This window comes from Physeter macrocephalus, chromosome 16, assembly GCF_002837175.3.
Source record: "Physeter macrocephalus isolate SW-GA chromosome 16, ASM283717v5, whole genome shotgun sequence".
NCBI classification, from domain to species: Eukaryota; Metazoa; Chordata; class Mammalia; order Artiodactyla; family Physeteridae; genus Physeter; species Physeter macrocephalus.
The window spans coordinates 67,713,320-67,739,758 of record NC_041229.1 but is presented as its reverse complement, the minus strand read 5'-3'; the positions used below and the strand labels follow the sequence as shown (position 1 = coordinate 67,739,758).

Sequence of the window (26,439 nt, the reverse complement as noted above, 5' to 3'; positions counted from 1 at the left end):
CTCCGGACGCACAGGCCCAGCGGCCATGGCTCACGGGCCTAGCCGCTCCGCGGCATGTGGGATCTTCCCGGACCGGGGCACGAACCCGTGTCCCCTGCATCGGCAGGCGGATTCTCAACCACTGCGCCACCAGGGAAGCCCGACGTTCATTGTCTTTAACAATCTAGAGGTCATTTGGAGACTGTATGTCGAGGGCTCTTTTGAGTAGTGAGTGTGGAAGTCAGATTGGAATTGGTTCAGCAGTTAGGGGAAAGAGAATGTATTTATATATATATAGGAGTTTGACTATAAAGGGAATTTAAAAAATCATAATGGAGGTAGCCAGCCTAGAGAGAGACATGGCTAAATCATAATATTATAGTTAATTATTTAATCATTTATTATATTAATAGTTATTATATAATTAGACAACATGTTGTAGGGGGAAGAAAAGCTCTAATTTGGGAGACTACAGATTTGAGTTTTAGTGTCTTCTCTTACCCTCCCAGTAGTTCCTGAGATGGTAGAGCCTTAGATAAGAGATAGGACGTTGCCATTGAAATAGGAATAAAATAAAAATTATTAGGTCAGTGCAGGTGAGTTTGTGACTGTGTATTTGGAAACTTAAAGTTGTTCATTATGTCTGCACTTAAAAAGGATCAAGTGAAGTGCATCTTTCATTCCTCTCAATTCTAGGGTCATGTAAGCAATGTAAATCCTGTACCGTGCTATATTTTGCTTGACCTTTTACCATCCTTATCCCAAAGCCAGTTGACCGTTTTCATCTCACTCCTCTTCCTACACAGTAATATCAGTGTTGCTTGTAAATAATTTTCTGAGAAAGAAAATGTGGGAGATGGAATATGGGGGCTATTTTATTTCGTACGGATAATCTGAAAAAATATCCTTAGGATATACTTTAAGATATAACTGCATACATTGATGGAAGACAAAATGATGTGTAAAAAATACCCTGGAGAGTAGATTTAATTCTGATTGTGCAAATTAGTTTTGTAACCTTAGGCAGATTGCTTCATGATGTGTAAAATGAAGGGGCTTGTGTTGGATGACTTTAATTAGCCCTTCTTGCTGTAAGATTCTACAGTTCCATAAGAACTCTTCCTGGTCAAAGTTTTGTTGACTGAAGAATAACCACTATATTGTCTACAGGATCCCGAAGTAGATGCTGAAACTACTCTGCTGTTTTGTTTGTTGTTTCTGCTCTTCTTTTACTTATCAGTCACCCTCCAAATGAAGATATTTTTGTGGCTTTTATTTCAGGTGCCCTAATGCATGAGTTATCAAATGATGGTGCTCGTAGACAGTTCGAATTTTACCTGGAAGAAATGATTCTTCCTCTCATGGTAGCTAGTGCCCAGAGTGGGGAACGCGAATGCCACATAGTGGTGCTTACAGACGATGATGTGGTTGATTGGGATGAAGAGTATCCACCACAGATGGGAGAAGAATATTCACAAAGTAAGTCCTGTGGCATATTTTCTCTCTCTTAAATCATCACAGATTTTTTTCTTTATCTTTTACAATATTGATCAAAGGACAGTTTTTATAAAGAAAGTATGCTAAACTCTTACTTACACCAGGAGTTGGCAAACTACAGCCTGTGGGCCAAATCCAGCCTTTTGCCTGTTTTTATAAACAAAGTTATATGTATTGTCTGTGGCTGCTTATGCGCTACAATGGCAGAGTGGAGTAGTTGGAATGAAGAGACCGCATGGCTAGCAAAGCCCAAAGTGTTTACTATCTGGCCCTTTACAGAAAAAGTGTACCCGCCCGTGTCATGCACAGAAATGGTTTGCTTTTTGTTGAGTATCTGGATCTTAATGGTTTTTTTCTTTGCATTTAGAAGCATCCAAGAGAAGTAGATCCTGGAATAGTAGATAATAAAAAATAAGTGGTTTTTTTTTTAGATGAATTTCTATTGGTATATAAAATTAGAAGCTTCAACTCAGTGATTGCAAAGATGACTTTAAGTTCTAAGACATTCTTTTTTTAATGTCATAAGTGTTCCTGAAGGATACAGTGACCCTTCCGAAAGCTTTGCAGAACTTTAGGTATTTCTGACCAAAACAGCACATCTTGAGCAGCAGTGACTGAGTACTGTGCTTCCAAACTTTTTCTGATGAGAACCTTTTGATTTTTTTTTTCTGTTAGAAAATTTCTCATATTGGTTTGGTTTTGTTTTTATGGTGAACCCAATCTAGTATTTTTGAACAGCTTCATAGATTGAGAAAAAGAGTTAAAAGAATGATTCGAGGAGCTAGGTAAAATAGCCCAACATCTTGTTCTGTCCTCCAGTCTGTTGACTCGGTAAGGATTAGGGTTTAAGTAAAAAGTACAGGATTATAGAAAATACTGGAGCCCTTTAAGCTCTGATTTTTCCATTTTACTTACCCTTTTCTAAAAATAAAACAAAGCAGACTAAGTGGTATTCTTTTTTATTTTAATTCTAAAGATTTTCATTAGATTATGTTATCATAGTGCTTTTCAGAATTTACATTGAGATATTTCCTTTGCATGGTACACTTGAACGACTATTCTGACTCTTCTGTGGACAGTTAGAATAATAAAATGTTACTATTTCCTCATTCCTAGGCTCTTTGCTGACAATGGTTTTCTATGATAATATGTGGAATAAAAAGTTGAACAAAGCACAGGAAAAATAAAAGGTTACCAAAGATCAGAAGAAATACACTAAATCATTTTCTGTGTAGAAAAAGGAATGAACAAACTTTTACTTTTCAAAAAGTTTGACTCCAAGAGAGTAGAGCCAGCTGTGGAGCACAGAAATGATATTATAGTGATACAAGAATAATAATAGACCTGGGCTTTTCCTTTTTAGTTATTGAGCTTTTCATTTCAATGTTTTTTGGTTTGTTTTTTGTTTCTTACCTTAAAGATTGAAGCTTAAAAGGACTGGAAACATTTTTACTCAATTTGTCTAAATATGTTTCATTTTGTGCCAAGATGTTCCAATGTAAAGAAAATACATTTGAGGAGACAGAGATGAGATAGTCTCTTCAGCCCGATTTTCCTAAATGTGACATTATAACACCACCCATTCTGAGATGTCAAAAAATCTTTATCTTAAAATAATATCAGTAGTCTTAAGGATGTAGTAATAATCACAAATTTACTCCATGAGTAGCTTCTGTATACGTTTTTTCCTTTTATTGGCTCTTAAACCAGCATGTTTGGTTTGTGAGTGTGTTTTTCTTTTTTTGAAAAAACCTTTGCAGTTCACCTTTTAAGGGAGATAACTCCACCTGAAAGAGAGAAGGCGAGGAAAGTCCATCAGTCTAACTCCCTGAAGTGCCCAGCACATTTGGAAGACTCAACATGTTGTCAGTGGAATGTCTGTCCTTTGCAAAGCCAGTTTGCTCTAAACAGACTAACCTAGGCAGAACATGCTCGAATCTGCCATTTTTAACATCAATATTAAATGGGACTGTTCGCCTGAATGGAAAACAGTTTGTGGGGTGGGCCTTTGTTTTGGGGGAGTTATTAATAGTTGCTCAATCCATGAAATGCAAGATGTATCCATTTTGTACTTTCTGACAAGGCAGTTTTTTCCCCTCCAGATTAGGCCTTGTAGGCATCAGAGCAAAGTCCTTTACTTTGCCTACTTGATAATCATGTGATATTGATACCTTTTTTTGGTTCTCTTTATTTGAAGAAATTGGGGCAGATCCCATTCCAATAAGTTTGTATATGATATATCTTTCAGAAGGAGATTCTTCCTATGGATTGGGTTATCTGATTGGTTATTAAAGCTTTTCTTGTTTCAACTTATGTAGACATTTGCTTATGTATTAACTGTACTGAATTGTCCTGTCATGTTGGCTAGTCATCCTTTGGCATCACTGCATCCATTATTTGGGCTTTTAGGGTTGTCAGGCCCCTTTGATGATCAAGATAAACTTGAGTCATCTCCAAGTACTTTGATTTTAATAAGAAAATATTTTTGTCTCTTTGTTTCTAGTTATATATAGCACAAAATTATATAGATTTTTCAAGTACATTGAAAACAGAGATGTGGCCAAATCAGTTTTGAAGGAGAGGGGTCTTAAGAAGATTAGATTGGGAATAGAAGGTAAGACATTTTCACTATTTTCTATTAATTTTCTTTTGAAAAAAGCAAGGTTAAACAACTGGATCCCATTGAGAATATAGTTTGAATATTTTGAGAAAAATTCAGACAAATGATTACTGAATGATGATGCAGGAGACATAATAAATAACAAAAATCAGCTTCCTTCATCTGAGATGATAAATAGAAGCCCATTAGAAATTATTATTCATTCCATAAGATTCCCTAGCAATATAGAGATATGAATTTGTCTTTTCTGCCATTGCCCGACTTAATGCATTTTTTTTTTTTTTGCGGTACGCGGGCCTCTCACTGTCATGGCCTCTCCCGTTGCGGAGCACAGGCTCCGGACGTGCAGGCTCAGTGGCCATGGCTCACGGGCCCAGCCGCTCCGCGGCATGTGGGATCTTCCCGGACCGGGGCACGAACCCGCGTCTCCCGCACCGGCAGGCGGACTCTCAACCACTGCGCCACCAAGGAAGCCCCTTAATGCATTTTTGACTAAGCCCCTGTAGTGTGTTTGGCACGCATGTGTGTATATTCCCGTAAGACTGACAGGACTCTTTGCCTAGTAGTGATCGTGATCAAAGCTCAACAGAATTAAAATCTAGTACTTTCTGAAAATTCATGTAAAAACAGTGCTAGTAGCTTACTGGTGTCTTAAAGTATAATAGTTAGCTTATTTTCAAATTAAATTGAACTGCAAATGTACTTCATCTTACTTAAATGCATACTTTTTAGATTGCTTTTTACTTTATGATTTAAATGAATTTTTGTCAGATGCATCTTTTATTTTAAAGTGTCCTTACTAAAAACAAAATATCTTCCTTGGCATACCATAGTAAAGAGTAAAGACTGCTTGTGTTCAGAGCCTGTGATTTAATAGCTGTATGACCTTGGCCAAGGCACTTTACTTCTCTTTGCCTTCATTTCCTCATCTAAAATGGGAGCATTAATAAGTACTTTATAGGGTTATTGTGAGGACAGAATGAGTTAAAATAGGGCCTAGCACATAGTAATTTCTGTTTGTGATGGTGATAACGAAGATTGTGGTGTTCAGATCAATGACCAGATAAGCTGCTGGAGATCACTGTAATGGGCTGCTGAGACAGATAGGGAAGAATGACCAGAAACAGGGTCTTTGCGGGAAGGGGAGGAAACTTTGGACTTAAAAAAGAGGACACATTAGCTTTACCAGTATGTCCCCTCTTCTGTCATTTTGCAAACGATGGGATTTAGCTGTTTCCTTTCAGAGCTAAAGAGAAGGTAACTGGAGGGAGCTACTTTAGATTAGCAGGCAGGGAAGCAGTTATTTGATCTGAAGCCCGATGACAAACGGGTTGGAACTAGATTGTAAAAAAAAAGCCTTATATACTGTGCTGAGGAGTATGGACCTTCCTCTTTAAGCATGAGGGCATCATTGGTAGTTTTAAAGCAAGGATGTGATATGATTACACTTGTGTTAGAGTGGTGATTCTGTGTGGAGGGCAGAGTGGACTACAGTGAGATGGGAATTTTAAAGACTTTTAATAGTCCAAAAGCAATCAAGGACAAGGGAATAATAGAGGGTAGAAACCTTTCTGATCTCTACTGCTGCCCTTCAGCTGGTAATTGAGTGGAAGTATGAAACGAAGACGACATTCTACAGAAGGTCCTTAGAAGGTATTTAGTCCTTGCCCCTGTTCCCCCTCACCTCAACCACATACATACTCCACACGTGGCTAAATATACTTAGCTACCTATGATGCCTACATAACATCCTTCTATGCAAGAATCCTTAATTGAGTCCCTACTATGTGAGGCCTTTGTATTTTTTTCTGTTTCTGACTATGGTCTAACTATGGCCTATGGGCCAAATCCAGCCCATTACCTGTTTTTTATAAATCAAGTTTTATTGGAACATAGACATGCTCATTAATTTATGTATTGTCTGTGGCTGACTTCACTTTACAACGGCATAGTTGAGTGGGTGTGATAGAGACCATATGGCCTACAAGCCTGAAATACTTACCGTCTGGCCCTTTACAGAAAATGTTTGTCAGTACTTGGTCTAAACTAGCAATTCATGCTAGTGGGAAGGAGAGAAGGAACTTTTGATAGCATCTAAGGAAAGTATGTCTTTAGAGAAATTGCCTTACTAGTAAATGACTGAAATTTTTCTGAAACCAGGATGGTTGTTACCAGTTGTTACTCTTCAGTGATTATGATCTAAGAGGAGGAAGATATAATTAATTAGGGAAAGCTGTGTAGGCTGAAAAAAATGCACAACCTAAATGTTCAGAATTATGTTTTATTCGGTGGCCTTACTGAGGACTATAGCCTGGGATACAGTCTCTCAGACAGCTCTGAGAAACTGTTCCAAAGAGGTAAGGGAGGAGCCAGGATATATAGAAGGTTTTTCTGGAAAAAAAAAAAAAAAGAAATCAAAAGATTACTGCTAATCACAAAAAACAGACATCTCAAGTTAATGATTTTAGCGCCTCTCTATGTTTGGGGAGATGCAGGAGTCTAGGCTTGTTGCAATTATTCCTTCGATACGCACCTTAACTGTCTAGGGCCAGTATCCTGTTTTTCTCCATCCTGAATTCCCCTCAGGAGCATCCTTGGGTGGGGGTGGCTTCAGTGGCTGATGGCTGGATGGCCGCAACATCCTTGTTTACTGAGATGGCAGGCAATGGTTTTTTTGTCCACAGCTGCTTTGGCCATTGGCAATTTGTCCATTGCCATCTGAATGAACTGCCTGGTTGTTGAGAGTAGTAACATTTAAATGATATAGGGGTTAAAATATTGGCTTTGCTGACCTAGGTGCAGAAGTACCTGGAATTAGCGAAGCTGGAGAGTTCTACGGCTCCTTGTCACTTAACAGTAAAAAGGAAAGAAAAAACCCAGAAAAATATAAAGATGAGATTTAGGTTTAAAGAAAGTAGAAGGCTAATACTGCAGTAAATTGCAGGCCTTGAGGCCAGATAATCCTGCGAAGGGAAGGGTTCAGGGATTAAGGATATACAACTAGAGCCCATGATGCACTAGATTACATACCATTGTATTAGGGACCCAGCCCCTCCATGCTTTCTGAATGTTATTCTGGTAGTTGGTGGATGGTGGGAGGTTTTGTGAATTACATCACTAGGATTTGTTTCTTGTTGTTGAACTAATGACCAAGGGGGTAGAATATTGAAATCCCTTCTTTGTTTTAATTTGTTTGTTCAAGAACTACAGTAACCCTCTTTAGGTTAAATTGGGTGAGGAATGTGGGGACCCATGTGGGTGTGCATACATGTGTGCGTGCGTATCCTCAGTTTTTAAAACCTCCCTCTCCTTCAGGTTATCCAACCTACAAAGAAAAAGTAAAGAAAAGGCCTGGGGGCCGCCCAGAAGTGATTTACAACTATGTCCAAAGACCCTTTATTCGAATGTCTTGGGAGAAGGAAGAAGGAAAGAGTCGGCATGTAGACTTTCAGTGTGTAAAGAGTAAATCTATCACCAACCTTGCAGCAGCTGCCGCAGACATTCCCCAGGACCAGCTGGTAGTCATGCACCCAACTCCTCAAGTGGATGAGCTGGATATTCTCCCTATCCATCCCCCTTCTAGCAACAATGACCTCGATCCTGACGCACAGAATCCGATGCTGTGATGGTGATGTTGCTTGAAACCATAGCATGCTACTCTTCGCAGTGACGCTGCTCTCTCCTCTTCCTGCACTGCAAGGCCACTCTCTGCATTGTGAGATGCACAGATGTTTAGGATATTGCAGTGTAGACTTTTTTAAAGACCAAAGGTAGCTGAATGGTTTTTTAAATGAGTACAACCCTAGCATCTTGAGGTTCCAGTTATATAAATGTATTTGTTTACCGGTAGGTTTGTGGAATTGGTTCTTTGTATGGGGGGACAGTCCTTTTTCACACATCTAGATCTTTTCGGAAGTGGCGGAAATTGGCAGCTGGGGTACTTTCAGTCTAGGTTGATATTCATCACACCCCAGATAAAATGTAGAATATTATATAGTTGCACTTTATATATGGTGGTTAAGTGGAACTGTTCAAGCCATTTTTATAGTTGTGATGCACAATATAATTTAAATAAGTGCTTCTATTAAAGTATTCCTTCAGTGAAATGTGTATAGTTTGCTGCCCATGATGAGCAAAAAATGAGTATCATCATTGGGCTTATTTGAATGATTAGGATGAGATTCAATGCCCATATCTTATCAGTTATTTCCAGTGCCGTTTTCATCCTTTTCAAGTGAGTCACATGCAGGGAGTGTGAACATCAGGTGGTTTATTATCCAGTCTGCGTTACCCTTAATCTGTTCAGATATTTATTTACTAATTATTTTTTTCGAGTTACGGGATAGGAAGATGAAGTGTTTGCTCTTCATTTACTAAATGATTGTAAACTCGTTTTTCATCAAAATAAAATTCCACTGTTTTAATGTTTCTGATATTTATAACCACCTTGACCAGATTTTCCGTCTCATAATTAGCAGTATCCTGTCTTGTTAGTGTCAGTATAACTAGAAACCAGGTAGCTCAAGGAACTCGTTTGGTATATGTGTGACGAGGCACTTATGTTCCCCACTAATAATTATAAAATAAACTATAAATCCAAAACATTGTTAGAGCTGAAAAGGGAATATTTGCATTTTCTAGCCCAACCTGATATGAAGGATGAAATACCTTTACTAGGTCCTACAGTAACCTTCAGTTTCAGAGCCAAATTCTGACACCGGTTCAGTGTTTTCTCCCTTATACTGTGATGTTCTGCCTAGAAAATTGTTCACGAAAATGTTTTTGGTTTATGTTTTGTTTTTTTAATATTCTGTGGCCCAATTCACGAAGAAATCAGAAGTATTTAGGTGCTTTGGGTCCAGGGTCACTTACTTACTGTTTGAAGCCATACAGCTGTGAGTAGTAGAGGAGTTGTACATTAGAGAAGCCAGTCTGTTCTATCTATCTAATCTTGATTTTGTGAAATTTCAGAGGTTTTGCAGTTTGTGTTTAAGCAGTAACTAACTAACTTTCTTTGCTCTCACAGAAACTAAAATTACAGTATAGCGAAAATACAGTACAGCTAAACTAGTAACACAGGGAAATTATGTATGCCCTAAAATTGTTATGAAGGCCAGAAAAGCACTGTAAATGCTTTTGGTGTGGCTTGTCCTTAAAACACCCACCATGGAAAATCGATGATCCAGCCCTGTGGCATTTTTTTTCCCTGTAGGATTTTTCTTTCTAATTATTTGAAATGTGAACAGTATTTATAGAACAAGGGAAACATTTATTAAAAATATTTAACTAATACATTATACTTTAACCCATATTTATAGTAAAGGATTCTTACAAGGAAGAATAAACGGTTTTATGATACAATTAGTATAAGAAATATCCACATGGGGAACTTCTTTGTAGTGTAAAAACACCATACATCATCTGAAATGACCATCTGCATATAAAAGCTACCAATGATGCTTCTGTGCACAATGATGATTAAAAAATTCAACACAAACAGAATCCAAAATATACAATTAATGCAAGCTATCCACAGCTAGCCCAATAATCATCAATGATGAGGAAACACTGGAGCAGGCTTAGTTCCACTTTGTCTGAAGTTACACATAGTAAGATTGACTTGTATCAATGGCTCTGAGATGGCTTTTATGAAGACAGTACATAAAAGCTGTTCTCCTTATCCGGTAAGCTTCACAGACGACTGTATAACTCCATCAGTAATGCACTTTGATACTGTAGCTGTCGCCAAAGCAACATGTAGTGTTTACAGTGGCCATGGCAAGTCGCTAAAGTCAACAGGACCACCGAGCCCAGCATCTGCTTCCAAGAGGCTCATTATGACAGCCATTGCTGCTTCATCATTACTGGGACTGCTTGAGCCTTGATCGTTGTCTATCATATCTATGCCTATGTGAGGGTTCTCACCTGTGCAAAGAGATAAAGACTGGTCAGTGATAATACCAAAGCATGTTTAACTTTAGTAAGCAGTTCCTAAGCACACTTTTAATAAGAACATTATACCTAACGGTGAGAAGGATGAGAGAGGCTGCTTTTGGGGCAGGGGGGTGGGGGGGGGGTGTCGCCATAATTTTTTTTAACTTTGGTGTTTTTCAGAGGGAAGACCCAACTTTTTAAGAAGTACTTAAAATTCAATGCAGAGTATTAAGTATGAGTTGACCTCATTTTAATATTCTGATATAACCAGTTATAAAGAGGGAATTATTACAGAAGGAAAAAAACAGGAAGATGATAGAGATTAAGGAAAAAAAGATCTAGAAAGCTAAGTAGAGAAAAAGATGGGTGGGGTGGGAGAAGCAAACTCTTCATTGGCTTAATGACTTTTAATACCCTCTGAAATGCTTACTGATGACCCTTTTAGGCTTTATCTGAACCTGCATCGGCTCTCCCTCCGAAGAGATTATGTTCCACACATTGGGAAAAAGCCCGTGTCCAGGCTGCTGTAGCCTCCTCTTGAGTTCTAGGGACAAATCTGGACCCCAGCGAGAACCCAACCATTAAACTCAACTTTGAAGTAAAGATTTAAACAAATTTTAAACCTTTACTTTGTTCTTATCACGTTTACCTAGAACTGGTTTGTTTTTCCAGTTCGGTTCTTAAAACTGACTTTATGCCACATGTTTTTTTGCAAACTCTTTGCATTGGAAATGAATAATAATGCTACTTACCAAGAATAGAAGAGCTATCAGAATATGGATAACCTGGGTTCTCCTGAGCCTGCCCTGGTAGTAGGCCACTGGAAGGAATGTCTGGAGTCCCTCCATTTAAAATCTACAAACAAAAGTGAAGTTTTCACATCATCAGCAGTTTCAATCATCAGTATTTTATGCAGTGTCACCAAGAAAATGAAGCATGTTGAAAAGAGGAAGTTGGCGAGAAAAAGCTTCAAATGGCTTCAGTTTCTTATGGGATGATTTCACATCAGAGACTCTTAGGAATGGTCACAGTAAGGAAAAAAACCTCTCCCCCAAACAATTCTCTTTATTGGATTCAGTCCACATAGGCAATTTAAAGGCTGAATAAAATCCCTAGAGCATTCACATGTTTCTTTAAGGCCAAGGACTAAACCTCAGCCCAGCTGGGCAGGTCCCGTGTAAGGGAGAAAAACTTACAGCAACAGATGTTGCTGAAGAAGAAATAAAGGGCTGTTACACTGTGAAGAGACACAGCTCTGAGGAGTCACAAATGAACAACAAGACACCAGAATAAATCATCACTAGTTATACCACAGATGCCAACATTAGTAACCACTGGTTTAAGTTCTTAAGAGAGGCTACTGAGAAGTATTATTACCACTCCTCAGTAGCAGAAGTCTCTCCCCCAACTCCACCCCCACCCCCCACCCCGCCCCGTGACTGAGTCTCATAGAAAAGCACCTTTGAGAAGTTTTTGGATGTAGGTGAGGAATTTGGTAGCAGCTGGGATTTCAGGAGAGGCAGTGACTTCAGGCCTTGCCAGTAGATGGCATTACAACCTTATCTCTGCAATTCAACTTTTTGAAGAGATTCTCAAAAAGACTTTACACTCTAAAAATTATTGAGGACTCCAAAGAACTTTTGTTTTTACAGGCTATATTTATCAATATTTACTATATGTGAAGTTAAAGCTAATACATTAAAAAATATAAAACTATTACACATTAACATGAATAGCATTTTAATGAAAAAGAACTATTTTCAAAAATAACGAAAAGTTAGAAGCGTCATTCTACATTTTTTGCAAATCGAATGTCTGGCTTAACAGAATTTAACTGGATTCTCATTTGCGTCTCCATTCAGTCTGTTTAGGTATGTTGTTTGAAATACATATCTGAAGGAACTCTGGCCTCTCATAGATAGGCAGTTGGAAAAGGGAGGTGTTATTTTAATAGCCTTTTCATATAATCGTGGTATTCTTTGATATTACATCAAAACTCAGCAAGTGGAAGTTTCTTAAAGATTAGTTGCAATGTGGAGTTTGAAACCATATCAATGAAATTTTGATACTGTTATGTTGAAATCCATTGGTATATCTTGGCAATTAGGATGGATCTTTTACCTTTGCATGATTTTGAAATATCTTACATCAGTCATTGGAAAATACTGGTTCACCGAGTTACGCGGATCTTCCAAATGTTGACACACTTCATTGTACAACATCAAAACATCACCACTGTTAATATTACCTACATCAGAAATAACTTAAGTTTTGGGAAGCAGTCAAGCTCAAAGTAGCAGACACAAGTTTTCCCCAAAATTCTAATTTTTGCTTGAAAGCTAAAGTATTATCACTGTCAGTTGTTTTCTTTGAAGTCGCAGGTTTATTCATTTTCAAGAAAATGTACTCTAAATAAATACCCAAGTCTGAAAAACCATAGTTTGCAACAGTAAAAATGGTTTCCCATGAAAAAGGTGATTGGGTTCGGTTTTTAACTTAAACACTCGCACAAGTGCTTTTCCTTGAGACAACCATCATACTTTGTGTGCAGCACAAGTGCTTTATGCACACTTCCCATTTCGTAACAGTTTTTAAAAGATTTACTCAAGGATTTTATAAAATTATTTTACTGCTTTATTAAGGACATTCTTAAATGAAGCTGGCTTTTAAATTTATTATTATTTTATTGTGAGTATACGGTGGTGAAATACAGTGACTGTCAGTACAGTTTGGTGCCACAGGCTTGATTTTTGTAAAAGCACCAGCAGTCTTTCTTACCCAACATTGCCTTTTCACTATCAGTTCACATATCAACACAAAAAAACTGTTTAGCATTATTACGAAAATACTTTTGACCATACGGACCCCTGAAAAGATGCCCCCTCCCTAACCCCACCAAAAGACCACAGATGACATTTAGGGAACTGCTGCTTTATCTCACCCTGCCTTGGTACCTCTGGATGTCCAGACTCTCCTGGAACCTATGAGGCTCACTAAGCCTCCTCTTTTTATTATATTTCGCTTGACCCTAATTAACACAACTGGCAGGCTAAATGGCTCATTTTCGGACCTGCCAATTTTGAAAGTGACTGGGAAGGGTTGGAAGCCTGCGGCCACCTTTACTTTTGTGGCTTTGGTACACTATTTAATGCTGTCATTTTTAGCTCCATCTTGTTTAGATGCCTTTCTTATAAGGTCCTGCTGCTGATGACTCAATACATTCAGAATTTCTTCTCAGACCCACTTTCATAAGCCCGAAGAAAAGGACACATTTTCCAAAAATGCCTCAGAAATACCTGGGGCTTTGTGATGCAGAGTATACTTTTAGATCTCCGGCATTTGTTGGTGTGAAAAGAATCAGAAGTCAAGAGACCTGAATTTAGTTTGGGGCCACACTTACTAAATTCTGGGCTAGTCATGTAACATTGGGTAGCCTGGATTTTGTCACCTATGAGGTTGTGAGGATGAGAGATTGTATATGAAAGTTCCCTGAGTAATATTTAAGCACCGAACTGGAGTGATGACCTTCCAAAATAGAGTAGTGGGATTCTTGGTAATACCAGGAAATCAAGTGCCTAAAAGTTGAACTGAGACACAAAGAAGAGGATACCGTGCTCAGGAGACGGTGGATCCAGTACGGAGGAAGGACCTAGCGGTGTAACAGAACAGAGCTAAGAGCTCAGCCTGCGAGCAGTGGGGAGGGGTGTGCCCAGCCCAGACTTCATCTGTCAGTACTGTCTTCTGAGTCGTTACCAAAGGCCAGGCACTTTCACATATATACTTTCGTAATAGGACTTCACGTGCAAAGATGCTGGCTGCCCTAACCTACGTTAGCCGCATTCTAGAGAAATCTAAGGCTTAAAAAATTGTATAGGGCCCCACATAGCCAGCACATGGCAAGGCTAAGGCTAGGCTTCAAACCCAGGTCTGTCTTCCCACTGTGCTCTTACCCATTAATTTATTGGCTTGTCAGACCTTTTTGGGGGGAAGCAAAACCTTTTTTCAAATAAACACTTTTACAGAAGATTCATGTATCAGAAGTAAAGCTGCCCTGGAAGAAGCCCGAGTCTTCCTACGCTTGTGTTCCTCATCACCTGCCCCTCGCCCCAATCCTACCTGGCAGCACCACAGCTCCTGGTAACCTGAGTCTCTGAGGAGCCCAGTTTTGGAAACCCATGTCCTGCTTTTGATACAGTTTGTGCCCTATGAAAATTACTAATATTCTTTCTCTGTGTACATGTCTTGGGAGATAAGGGAAGGAAGACTACGTCTCAAGATGCTGGCCTTTGCAGCATCCTAACCTGTGTTAACATCGGACACTATAAATAGATTTATGATTTACAATTAACATTGGCCTAGGCTTGTAAATTCTCTCATCAGCACTAAAGATGAAAACAGATAATCGGTTTCTAAGGCTATAATATAGTCTTCTGGCCAGTTCTTCATGAGGGCTGGCGACTGATAAACTACTTGTACTCAGTGCTGTCCCATCATAGGAAACCCAGGCAGATCCCTAAGTATTCTGCAACTGCAAAGGCATGACTTGCCTTCCAAAGGACTGCTGGTGGTATCACTGTTTCCAGGACCTGCACTAGACACTAACGATATTTTCTCCCTTGAAAACTCCCGGCAGAGAACTCGATAGTTTTAGGTACTCACCAACCCTTCCCTCACGGGAGCTCTTGGATTCCTCCCTCCATACAATGGACTCATAGCTCCCCAATCCTTAGAAAGATCTCTTTCTGCCTTCCCCGACTCACGTGGGATAAATCCTCTAACAATGTCAGCAAGGCTCCCTAGCTCCACTGGTATGCTTTGTACCTCACCTAACACAGATGCATTTACTTCAAGGAGGAAAAAAGGGCCCTACTTGTTTCAGCAAAACCACAATCATATACTCCTATTTCCCGTATTTCAGAACGTGGGCAAGAGCTCTCTGGATGAAGAAGGGCCTTAGTCTAAGAGTCATCAGCCCTACCTTCTTGCCTCCTGGAGAAGAGGCATCAGGGGGAGGTGTACTTGTGATGTTCAATGGGCTGGAGCCACAGCTGGAAGGCGATGACCCTCTTATCCTGTCAGAGAAAAGAGGAGTTAGTTACATTGCCTTTCCTTTTTTTCAGTGGAGTGTGTGTGTTTTGTTGAGGGATGGGGGTGAGAAGACCACCTAGAATAGGGATTGGCAAACCTTCTGTAAAGGGCTAGAGAGTGATTATTTTAGGCTCTGTAGGCCATATGGTCTCTGTCACAACTACTGAACTCTGCCGCTGTAGCCTGAAAGCAGCCATAGATGATATGCAAGTGAATGGATATAGCTGTGTTCCAATAAAACTTTATTTATCGGTGATAAGCTGGATTTATCCCATAGGCACCTGATATAGAACACAGATCCTGGAGGCAAGCTTCTCACTGACAAAGCCCTTGGATTAGGGGTTGGATTTCAGGTTTGTGAATTTCAAGTAGGTGGCCAGTTTCATTTGCTCACAGAATCCAGATCTCAGAGTTGGTGGCATTCTATCTTTGATACAGTGAACTAGAATCCACAGCAAATGACTTATTCTCTACCCTACAAACACTGCTTAGCTAGCGACTACTCAGGAGATGGTGGGTGCTGCGGTGGTTTCAGCCCCACCTAGAAGGTGGCCTCGCATGAGCAGTTGCCATCGTCATCTTCTAAGGCAACAGGTGATGAAAAATGGGTCCAAGCCCTCCTCAGCTAGCTTATTTCTCAGCAGAGTAGGTTTACAGAGGGAAAGACTTAGATCTGTAAATCCACATCAACTCTTGTCAAGCTGAAGGACCTCAGCAAAGGAAGCCATGACCTGGCACCGCAGCTAGAGCTTAGGGAAACTTGAATGGCAGCTGCGTGACCACCAGGCTCTTAGCACCTACATGGATGATTGCAGCTTCTGGGTCTCCCAGGGACCCCTCCACTGCCCAGCAGTCTTGGCTCTTGGCCTGTACTGCCTAATCCTGTAATTTGTGAGTAAACAAGCTCTCTCTCTCTCCTGGATCATAAGCTTCTGAAAGGCGGGATACAACTATATACCAGGTGTTCTTCACCCACACAGATGACTACTAATTGCTTACCGAAAAATTGTTGAATGTCTCCCATTTTTCCCTACCTACATCTTTGGAACCACTGTTTCCCCAGCTTCCCTATCTTAGAATTGCCTTTTCGTAGTTACTTATTTCATTTTCAATATCTAGTCCTTAAATTACTGATTTCTCTTTTGGACACTACTATCACTGTAAGGTGGGCCTCATTCCTGGGTTGTTAAGCATGCTTACCTTCATCTCTTCCTATTCCAATCCAACTTCCACGATGCTTATTTTTTGTTTTTTGGGTTTTTTTTTTTTTTTTTTTTTTTTTTGGCTGTGCCCCGCGGCATGTGGCATCTTAGTTCCCCAACCAGCGATCGAACCCACACCCCCTGCATTGGAAGCGCGGAGTCGTCACCATTGGACCGCCAAGGAAGTTCCCAGCTTCCACGATGCTTATTAACACACCACTTTGGACACCTGCTCAGCATCCTACAATGCACGGGGTCTTCCAATTTTCGTCCAGTCTCAACTGTTCAACACCATTTCTTAGAATTCTTAGCAATCTCCCATCACAGCTCTGTGGTTCCTTTCTACAAAGAGGCTGCCAAGGTAGATGGCCTGCTTTCTGTGTCCTGAATACACCACTCACATGCCCATTCCAGCGTGTGCCTGTCTTTTCTAGAAGGAACACCCACATTCATCATAAAACCCAGCTAAGGCCAAGTTCAAACCGTCCTCCCTTGCTTGCTTCAGCCCATGCACTCTCCCTTTTTTCTTTTATCATAAAGAAAATAGGCTTCGCAAAGATTGTAAAACCTTTGCGTTCAAGGACTGTTTTATACTGTCCCTGGATGGTCTCGAGCAAAGCACAGGGTATGCCGGGACTGATCAGCACCAGATTATCAGTGCACAACTGCACCCACACCTCCTTCCTGAAGTAGATTCAAACAGCCACATCTGTCATTCCTGAAGGGCTGGAACAGAACTGTGCTGTTCTGTTATCCCACTGGGATAAGAGCCCCACTTGTGGCCAATTAGAAAACAAGGCCAGCCTCCAATTCTCCTGAGAGAATCAATCCAGTGGCAGCAGGGATCCTATGATTATGTTCCATTAAGTTTGTATGCCTAAGGACCTGGTTACCACCCTCCCCACTGCCCAAATTCAAATGGACTTATAATTACTGCTTCCCTCTCAATGACTGTTCTTAAAGACTTAGATTTAATTAACAATTTTTGAACACTCGCTACATGTCAGTTCTAGGAACTTTCCTGAGTTCCCTCACAATCCTAGGGCAATTTCGGGGAGACAGATATTGCCTCCCTTTTATGGCTTAAGCCAACAGAGTCCAAGAAGTTAAATGAATCTCCTAAGCAGAGGCCTAGGACTCAACCCAGATAAACTGCTTCAGAGCTTCTTCTCTTTCATATGGAAAAGGAGTTCTGCCCAAGGGAGCTTCTATTACTAGCTGATTTGCTTGGTCTCTATTACTAACCCTAGGCAACTTTTTGACTGGAAGAAGCTAATGTTTTGTCAAGGCCCAGATCATGGCAGTTCACGGCTCTGCTCCTGCAGTCCTGTAAGGTTAGTGTTCATGTATCCACTGGGAAGCTCCTTGGGCCATATACAAAGTCATAAGAAAGTTGAGCCTCCCAGAGTTCCATTTAGCTCTGGCCTGTTTGGGTTTAGCTTCCTTATTTAAAGGCAGGATTTCTCAGTCTCGACACTACTGACACTTTGGACTGAAAAATTCTTCCTTAGGGGTCGGGGCTTGGGAGGGCTGTCCTGTGGCTGTAGAATGTTTAGCAAAAGCAGCATCCCTGGTCTCTATCCACTGGATGTTTAGCAACAACCTCCCACTCAGTTGTGACAACCAAAAATGTCTCCAGACATCAACAAAACATCCCCTGGGGGGCAAAGTGCCCTGGGGTTGAGAACACTGGTTTAAGGGAACAACTAGGTGTTACTTGCCTGTGGATTTCCATGATTTCCTCAGCAATCATTCGACCTATTTTTCCTGCCCCAGCCCTGGTTCCCCCTGGAATCCCTGGAACAGTGGGGTGGGTCCTCTTTGGGCCACCTACAACAGAGGAATCTGAGAGTGGGAAAAGGGAAAGCCGAGGGAGAAATGCTATCATGTGTTAAATTAAATCCACTTCATCCCATGATCCACTTGAAATTCAAGCTTAGGGTTGTGCCCTGAGAGACACGAGAGCCACAGCTCGTCAGGAAATGGCATTCCGGCAGGGAAAAGCTCAAGTTTCCTTCCAGGATCAGAGATGTTGATATTAAAGCTTCTAATTCCTCACGCACTCAACATACGCTGGCCGAAAGCCACTGGGCTGCACACCAGAGTCACAGAGATCAGTTGGCATCCCTGCCCTCAAGGAGCTCACAGTCTAATGGGGAGACACACAAGATAAACAACGGCTGGAACAAACTGCGATAAGTTTGACAGGTCAGCAAGAGGCACCCAACTCATGCAGGGCCAGGTGCAACCTCCTGGAAGAAATTAACTCTGAGCTCAGTCTTGAGAGAGGAGCATAAAGTAGGTTGGCAGAGAGGTAAGGAGGGGAAAGCATTCCAGGCACAGCAACCAGTGTATGCAAGAGCACTGAGGCAGGACACAACTTGGGAGACTACACCAAGAAACTCATTACAAATGATGATGGAGGAGTGACGGACGAAACTGAGAGGCAGGTACCAGTCAGACCATGAAGGGCCTTGGATGCCACACTAACAGATTGGAACAGTATCCACAGGGGACAAGGAGCACCAAAGTGCTTGACACAGAAAACACAAGTTCACCGGGTGGAGAATGAACGGCAGTGGAGGATGCGGGTGCAGAGGAGGGTAGGGAGACTAGAGTTGGGAAGTTATCTGCAGTAAGCCAAGCAACAGGTGGGGAGGGTGAGGTAGCAACAGTGGGGTTGGAGAGGTTTAAAGACAGAAGGGACAGGAGTGTGTGTTTTGATATAACGGGAGAGGTAGGAGTCACGGTTTCTGGCTTAACCGACCAGACTGTGGGTGAGGGTGTGTGCAGAGGACCGATCTGGATGTGCTGAGTTATAGGTGCCTGTGGGACTCCAGGTGGCTTCGCCCAGGAGGCCGCTGGAAAGGCAGATCTGGAGCTCAGGAGTGAAACCGGATGTAGGATTCATCGATGCAGAGGCAGGGGCTGAAGCCATGCAAGCAGAGGCCTGAGGAAGGAGGAGTCAGGTGCGGAGAGCAGCGGCCAAGGCCGAGCCGGGGGAGGGCCCCGCCGGGTGCAGCACAGCCCCGTGCCGACGGACCCCCTCCTCCCACCCAGGAGCCCGGCGGCCATCACCAAGAGCACTTCACATCGCAGCCGCTGGCAGCCCAGGGGGAGGAGAGCTCAGGCAGGAGCTGCCGTGTCAAGGCGTCCAGGGTCCGGGCAGCCTCGGCAAAGGCACAAACAAGTTCCCGGCATTCCAGGCTCAACAGAGAGAGCGCGATGACAGCGTCCTTAGTGATCATCCCCGCGAGGCCTCCCTTGTTCCACAGAAGATGGTGGCCGGGGACCCCAAATCCCGGGGGCTCGGGGATGGTGGCCACAAGCAGCTCCTCAGGGGCAAGCCCGGACGCCCCGGCGGCACATAGTTACCTTCTCCAGAGGGCAGCGTGCTGTCCATGCTGCGGGGGGATGCTGTGGGCTGAGGGCAGCTTGGGTCCCCGCCTTCCAGGACGTTGGCTCTGTGAACATCCCGGCAACAAGGAAACGTGAGTCAGGCCAGCTCAGAACTGTGCACCTTTCACCTTGGCCAAGGTGTCCGGTGTCCACTCTGGACCTGGACAGGCCACAGAATGAAGTGTCTGAGCGGCACATAGGTCTCCTCACTGAGGACACGATGGACAGCACCCCGGCCTCTGGCCTCCCTGCCTGCCTGCCTGGTGCAGGTGGGGCGCAGTCCAGCGGAGGTGGCGACTGAAGCAGCCCACTGCCGGCCCCAGCCCCTCGATCGGCTCCGCCTACAGGTGGGGGGTTTGGACCTCATGGGGAAGGAGATGTGGGGAGCAGGCCAAAGAGGAGGGCCTTCCCTTCCCTGCTCACCCAGCAGGTGGCAGCCCCTGAGGGGGCATTCCAGCTGCCGGGGTTCAGGCCGCCAGCCTGGTGGGCGTAGATCCTCGGCCCTCCTCAGCCAAAGCCAGTATGGGCTGGTGGGCCTCTCAAAGATTACCAAGCCTTCCCTCCATGGTGATACCAGTGGATGCCAGGCCTGCGGAACTCAAAGGCTGACCGCTTTACCGGGTAGGAAACGCTGCTGTCTCCGGCAGCAATCCCACCAGCCGGGGCCTCAGAGGTATGAGTACTGAAGCTCATCCCTCGTTAACCACCCTGTGGCTTCCGCCAGTCCCGAGGCTTCAAAGGATATCAGCAAGACGGCAGTAAAGGATGCAATACTGCCTGTCACCTGTACCCCCTTCCTTTCCCAGGTAAGGGGCCCAAGGCACTTCCCTGTGAAGCAAGGGAGCCTCTGATATACGAAAAACACTTACAAAACAACGGTGTTGGTGGAGACAATGTATTCTACTTCCTTGGTCCAAGGGTTCATGAAACTGAACCACCGACTCCGTAGTGTGATGAAAGAACCATCTTTGATTTTAAACTTATAGCAATTAGTTGTAATCTTTTCTCTTGTCTGTAAAACTGAAAATACAAAGAGACCATGAACATTATTGTTTCCTCAGACAAATGCATTAAACTAACCAAATCCTAAGTGCTCTCAGGCTCCAAGGCCATCCCTCTTTAATAAGCCACGGGAGCTGGCACTTCAGAGAGTAGGTTGTTTCTGAGGGTCTGACTCTGAGCCTTCCAATTCGGTTGTGAACCTGTCACTGTTCTTCAGAGTGTATGAAATGAAGGCTCTGGGAATAACTGACTGCATTCTAGACATCTAACTGGAATCCGCTATGAAGTAAACACCACACAACGAGAAGGCACTGTCCAAAGGGCCCATGTTATTTCCCTATCACAAAGCCTGAAGGCAGTACAGCATTTTTAGGACATTTGGATTCAGAGAGGTCACTCACCTATGGAAACCTCATTCTTTCATGTTACAAACATGTAACGAGCATCTTTCATGTGCCAGGCACTGGAGGTAAAAGAGGAGACAGGATGTGACTCCTACCCTCAGGAGAGGCAGAGGAGATCAGAGTCTTGAGGGATGGATACAAGTTTGCCAAGGGGAGAGACAGGAGAACCCAGCACTGCCCGAGGAGCGGCAGGGCCTGGTAGGGCAGGGAATGGAGAGGTGGTCAGTGTGGCTGGAGCACGAGGCCTCTGCGGGCGGAGATGGGGGCGGGGGCAAAGCTGGGGAGGTGGGTCAGGGCCAGAAGGTGGAGGGTCTTCCGAATGCCTGTCAAGGGTGATTGGGCTTGAGTCTAAAGGCAGGAGGTTTTAAGCACGGATAGGACATTATCAGGCTCGATCTATCAGAGCATAAATGGGATAGTGATGGAAGATGGACTGGGGACAGAAGCAAGTGGGGAGGCCTGTTAGGAGTCCATCACAATTATCAGGTGGGTACAAGGGCTGAACCAGGGTCTTGGCAGTGGAGGTGGCAGAAAGGGGCCTCTTTAAAATGCATGTCTGAGGTGAATGAACAGTTCTGATGGAGGAAAAAGTAAAGGAGGGAGTCGATGTTGGTTTCCATCTCAGGAGGCTACATATTTGGCCATGCCATTAATCAGGAGGGAAATGTAGGAGGCGATGCAGGGTTTTGTGGAAAAGAATTAGATCTGTTTGGGCCATATGAAATCTTTATAGGGTCCAGATAAATCCTCTGAACAAGAGATGCCTTCCGGAAATTGCCCTGGCCCAAGTACAGAAATCTGCTAGGCAGTGGGGTGGGGGTTATCTGTAAGGGGCTAGATGGGGCTGGGCGAAGCAGTAGCCTCCTCTCCTCACAGATGTCTTGGCCTGAAGACTCCTGGGCTGGTTGGCTCCCACGTCACAGAGGCAGATTTCTCTGCGAGGTTACGTGGACTAGTCTAGAAGCAGGGGGGAACTTTAAACTTAAGACCTGTCATACAGCCCGGCTTACCTTGCCTATGACATTCTGCGAGATGTCCTATGTCATCTTGGTGAAAATATTCGTAACATGAGGTGCCTAGAAGTTCTTGTGGTAAATATGCCAAAATAGCTGTTGCCCTAAAAGGGAATTTTTTTTTTAAAAAAAAGAAAAAGCCATTCAGACAATTAACAGCATCTCTGCACCGGCTGAATCCCGCTACAGCCAGTGAAAACAAGGTCAAAGCCAGGTGGGTTCACAGGGCTTATTACATGGGTTTTGCTTTTTGGTTTTCTTCTCATGAAACTGACTTTAATCAGGGCTATAAAAACAGAGGGAAAGAAAGCAAAGAATCCTTTCAAAGACACTGTTAGCACAAGATATCAAATTTTAGGAGGTTTAAAAGTAGTAACTGTATTAGACAAAAATGTGGTAGAACTCTAAACTCCAGGGCAAAGCTTCTCCAATTTACCGGCTGCTTTTTACCAGGATGACCAAACACCAGAAGCTCCAGCAGCGGGGCCCACAAGGACCTTGAGAGGTGGCCGCCTCCTTTTCCAGTATTTAGTGACTATATCTAATAGTCAGAAAAATTACTACCCTGTGAATACTCTTAAGGAGGCAGCAGAGAACAGTGGAAATTTGGGGACATCTGGGTTCTTAGCCCAGGTCTACTGCCGATGGGTTGTGAATTCTGGAAAAGGCCAGGCTTCAGGCTGAGCCTCAGTTCAACCACCATAAAAAATGAGACCGTACTAGAACAGTGTTGTCCAGCAGAACTTTCTGAGAAGACAGAAATGTTCTACCTATGGGAGAATAGAATCTAAAAAAGAGTGGATATATGTATATGTATAACTGATTCACTTTGCTGTACTGCAGAAACTAACACAACATTGTAAGTCAACTATACTCCAATAAAAATTAATTAAAAGAAAAAGAAATGTTCTGCATGGATACCATTAGACACATGTGGCTGCTAAATACTTGAAATGTAGCTAGTGAGCCTGAGGAATTGAATTTTTAATTTAATTTAATTTAAATTGATTAAATTAAAATTAAATTGCCATATGGGGTTACTATAGCAGATGACTGACTGTACTGACAGCTCAGGACTAGATAATCTTTTCCGAGTCCCACATGCCAGAAATTTCAATCACAGTAATTAATGGTCCTGGAACCTTCCATGGATTCAAATAGCATACTATGCCTACTATTTCTCTTTCACCCATGGACATCAAACCACCCCACTTCATGGTCTCTACATGCCAAAGAATGACATGGAGAAAAATCTCTGTATTTATGATGATAACCCACTGGGTCTCATTTTTCAGCAGATACACCCATCATTTCCTTCTCTCTATCCCTAAGAAAGACAGCCGATGGCCCAGTCTTCTCTGCTTTACTCAGGGTTGAAAATCCTCTATCATCATTGTTCAAGGGTAATGTGCAGACTCTTACCTCTGGTCTACAAAAACAAACTTCCCATCTATTGCATGCCGAGAGACATATTCCATAGATTTCACCCTGATTTCCCCGTTCGCCGGTTGTGGAACCATATGAGAGTGCAGTCGTCCGATGGCGACAAGGCAGCTGAGGTTACACCCCTCGTTGTCTGGTTCGTTGTCTTCGTCCAGCCCCATTTTTGTGGGCGGCCAACTTTTCAAATAGCCTGTGCTGTGGATTGTGCAGAAGCTTTTTCGATCTGCTAGAAAGCAAAGCCCATGGTCAATGTCAGTGTGGCTTTGGGACCTGGAGGCACAGGCAGCCTAGTCGGGGGATGTAGGTAGGGAGTCAAAATATAAAAACCAAAGCCTTACTGTCCAGAAGTTAGCATCTAGTGAGAGAGAAGACAGAAAAAACAGGTATCATCCAGTGTCATATACGCCTTGTAGAGCTGGTTACAGCAAAAGGGCATCACATGCACCAAGGAAGCAGTAGCTAAATCTCCCTGGGGAGAAGAAGGCCGCCCCGAAGAGCTATGAAGGAGGTGGATCAAGAAGGATGAGCACTGGGTAAGAAACCAGAATCTGTAAAGGTTTGAGAACATACAAAGGCACAAAGAGGTATCCTGTACAGGAAACAGCAAAGAGCTGTGTGTGGTAGAAGGGAAAAGGGCTGGGGGTAGAGTTGGAAGGGCAGGTTGGGAGCATATCGTCGGAGCCTTGGATTATGTGCTCACAAATGTGTTAACCTTTTTCAGATAGGAAATGGAGAGCTTCCGAAGGTATTTAAGTGGGGAAACGGCAAAATCACATCGTGATTTGGATGTTCTAGGAGCAGAGTGTTGGGTGAACTGGAAGACATGCACGAGATGCTGAGGACTGTACCATGGCAGTGCCGAGAAGATGAGGCAGGGAAGGACACAGGAGAAATTTCTGAGCTTGAACTGTTGGGATTCGGCATGAGTATCAAAATATTTGGTATTTGGAAAAAAAGAAAATAAAGATGACTCCAACTTTTTCAGATTGAGTGGTTGGCCGGTATTATACAATTTATTGACTCGGGGCAGAGAATACAGAGTAAGTTTTAGAGGAGAGGGAGAAAAGATTTCAATTTGGGACACATTAAGCGTGGAGCACCTGTGGATTCCAACAGTAAACACATCCTTATGGAATAGTTTACCAAGCATCGGGTCTGTGCTAGTTACTGGGAAACAGTGGAAAACAAATCAGACCTGCCTTGGTGGAATTCAGTCTAATGGGGGAGAGATATTTTAAACAAATAATCACACAAATAACTATATAACTGCAACTGTAAGCAAGTGTTAGAAAGAAACCCTGCAGGGTGCTACAAGCAGACATAAGGCAGCCTGAGGGAGGGAGGGAGGGAGTGACAGACATTGAGGTCCACTCTAAAGGACGAGCTTGAGTGAGTCAGGGAGGGGAGCTGGTGGTGAGAGAAGGGCATTCCCGTCAGAGGTGACAGAGCGTACGGAGACTTTGGGTAGAGACGGTTTGGAGGCATCGAGAGGAGGTCAGCAAGTCTCAAACGTACGTACGGAGTACTGTCAGGGGCGGGGGTTTGCAAAGTCACATGAAGGATTTTAAACTCTTCTTCAAGAGCAACGGGGACCACTGAAGGGTTTGAAACAGGGGACTCATACGAAGATTTGCTCTTTTTTTTTTCTTCTGTTTTTTGGCCATGCCACGTGGCATGCGGGATCTTAGTTCCCCAACCAGGGATCGAACCTGCACCCCCTGCAATGGAAGCGTGGCGTCTTAACCACTGGACAGCCAGAGAAGTCCCAAGATTTGCTTTTAGAAAGGTCACTCTGGCCATGTGAGGGGCTGGAAAGCGTGAGGAGCCTGCTTCACCAGGCCTGTGAGATCCAGGGCAGCCTCCATCTAGTGATAGTAAACATGGAGGTGGATAAACATACTTCAGATAACTTCTGCAGGGGCAATTCATGGCAGCAAGACTTTACAACTGACTAGGATCAGGAGGGAGGGAAAGGGGGTGAGGGCGCCCCCAGGCTTCCAGCACGCACAGCTAGATGGACAGTAGTGCCATTTACCTTCGAGGGGAAGCTCAGGTGGTTACTTCTACATATACCACGTTTGAGATGCCCTTGAGATGTCCAAGCAGGTAGATTAAATAAGCAGTTAATTTACAGATCTGGAGTTCAAAACAGAAGTGCAGGCTAGACATATGAACTTGGAAGTTAGTGGCATATAAATGTCATTGAAAGCTAAGGGGGCGGATGACATTACCTATGGATGAGTATATATCTACTCTTAAGAGAAGAAGGCTGGGGTCAGAAGAGGAGGAAGCAACGAAAGGAACCCGGAAGAAAGCCCGGAGTGGGAGAGGACAGGAGGAAGAAACACTTCACAACGGAAGAAAAAATGAAAAGTGTTCACTGCACTTGGCCATCTGCAGGCACTGGTGAACTTAGAATAATTCTGGTGGGCTCGTGGGTGCTGGGGAAGCAGGGGTCTGTGACTTAGAGTATTCCTTCCCAACCACAGGAAAACAAACAGGACTTAAACAGAGGGAGCCTTCCCACAAACCTGTGTCATCGTGACACCATCAGGGCCTTCCAGCTCCCCCCTGCTCCCCAACTGCCCCCATTGAAGGGGGGCTAGTGAGGTCCTGGCTGCAATCCTGGGACCCGCTGCTCTGAGCCCACCCCCTACTGAGTGCTCCACCTGTGATAGGATTGAAAGCACTGTAAGTGGTTTTTACCTTTTTTCTTTGAGCAGGTGGAGGGGAAATCCTTGTCTTCAACCTTTACGGAAGGCCTGTTACACTTCATCCTACAGAAGAAAGAACGCCGTGCTCCAGAACATAATCGAGATGGCCCAGGGGTTATATCTGTTTTAACTGGAAGTCCAGCT

At 43.3% G+C, this 26,439-nt stretch overlaps 2 protein-coding genes across 21 annotated transcripts in view; one reads left to right on the top strand and one right to left on the bottom strand.

Moving 5' to 3' along the window:
• BTBD10 (BTB domain containing 10) overlaps window positions 1–24,361 on the top strand; it is a 91,199-nt gene extending 66,838 nt beyond the window's left edge. For 7 of the 11 annotated variants that reach the window (XM_028501408.2, XM_028501407.2, XM_028501406.2 and 4 more), the window contains 4 exons: window positions 1,261–1,458; window positions 3,237–3,341; window positions 3,980–4,090; window positions 7,412–8,535. In XM_028501408.2, the coding sequence (XP_028357209.1) occupies window positions 1,261–1,458; window positions 3,237–3,341; window positions 3,980–4,090; window positions 7,412–7,722 (725 nt within the window). In that variant the 3' untranslated portion in view covers window positions 7,723–8,535. Of the gene's footprint in view, window positions 1–1,260; window positions 1,459–3,236; window positions 3,353–3,979; window positions 4,091–7,411; window positions 8,536–24,302 lie in introns of those variants that run through there. The other 4 variants (XM_055091663.1, XM_055091664.1, XM_028501411.2 and 1 more) reach the window with 4 other exon arrangements.
• Window positions 9,385–26,439, bottom strand: part of BMAL1 (basic helix-loop-helix ARNT like 1) — a 107,183-nt gene continuing 90,128 nt past the window's right edge. For 7 of the 10 annotated variants that reach the window (XM_028501405.2, XM_024118642.3, XM_055091662.1 and 4 more), the window contains 9 exons: window positions 26,288–26,437; window positions 23,561–23,807; window positions 22,136–22,242; window positions 20,589–20,739; window positions 19,696–19,784; window positions 18,042–18,150; window positions 15,009–15,102; window positions 10,783–10,885; window positions 9,385–10,021 (listed from right to left, as the gene is read on the bottom strand). In XM_028501405.2, coding sequence (XP_028357206.1) covers window positions 9,861–10,021; window positions 10,783–10,885; window positions 15,009–15,102; window positions 18,042–18,150; window positions 19,696–19,784; window positions 20,589–20,739; window positions 22,136–22,242; window positions 23,561–23,807; window positions 26,288–26,437 — 1,211 coding nt within the window. In that variant the 3' untranslated portion in view covers window positions 9,385–9,860. Of the gene's footprint in view, window positions 10,022–10,782; window positions 10,886–15,008; window positions 15,103–16,318; window positions 16,751–18,041; window positions 18,151–19,695; window positions 19,785–20,588; window positions 20,740–22,135; window positions 22,243–23,560; window positions 23,808–26,287; window positions 26,438–26,439 lie in introns of those variants that run through there. The other 3 variants (XM_007116654.4, XM_024118643.3, XR_008619631.1) reach the window with 3 other exon arrangements.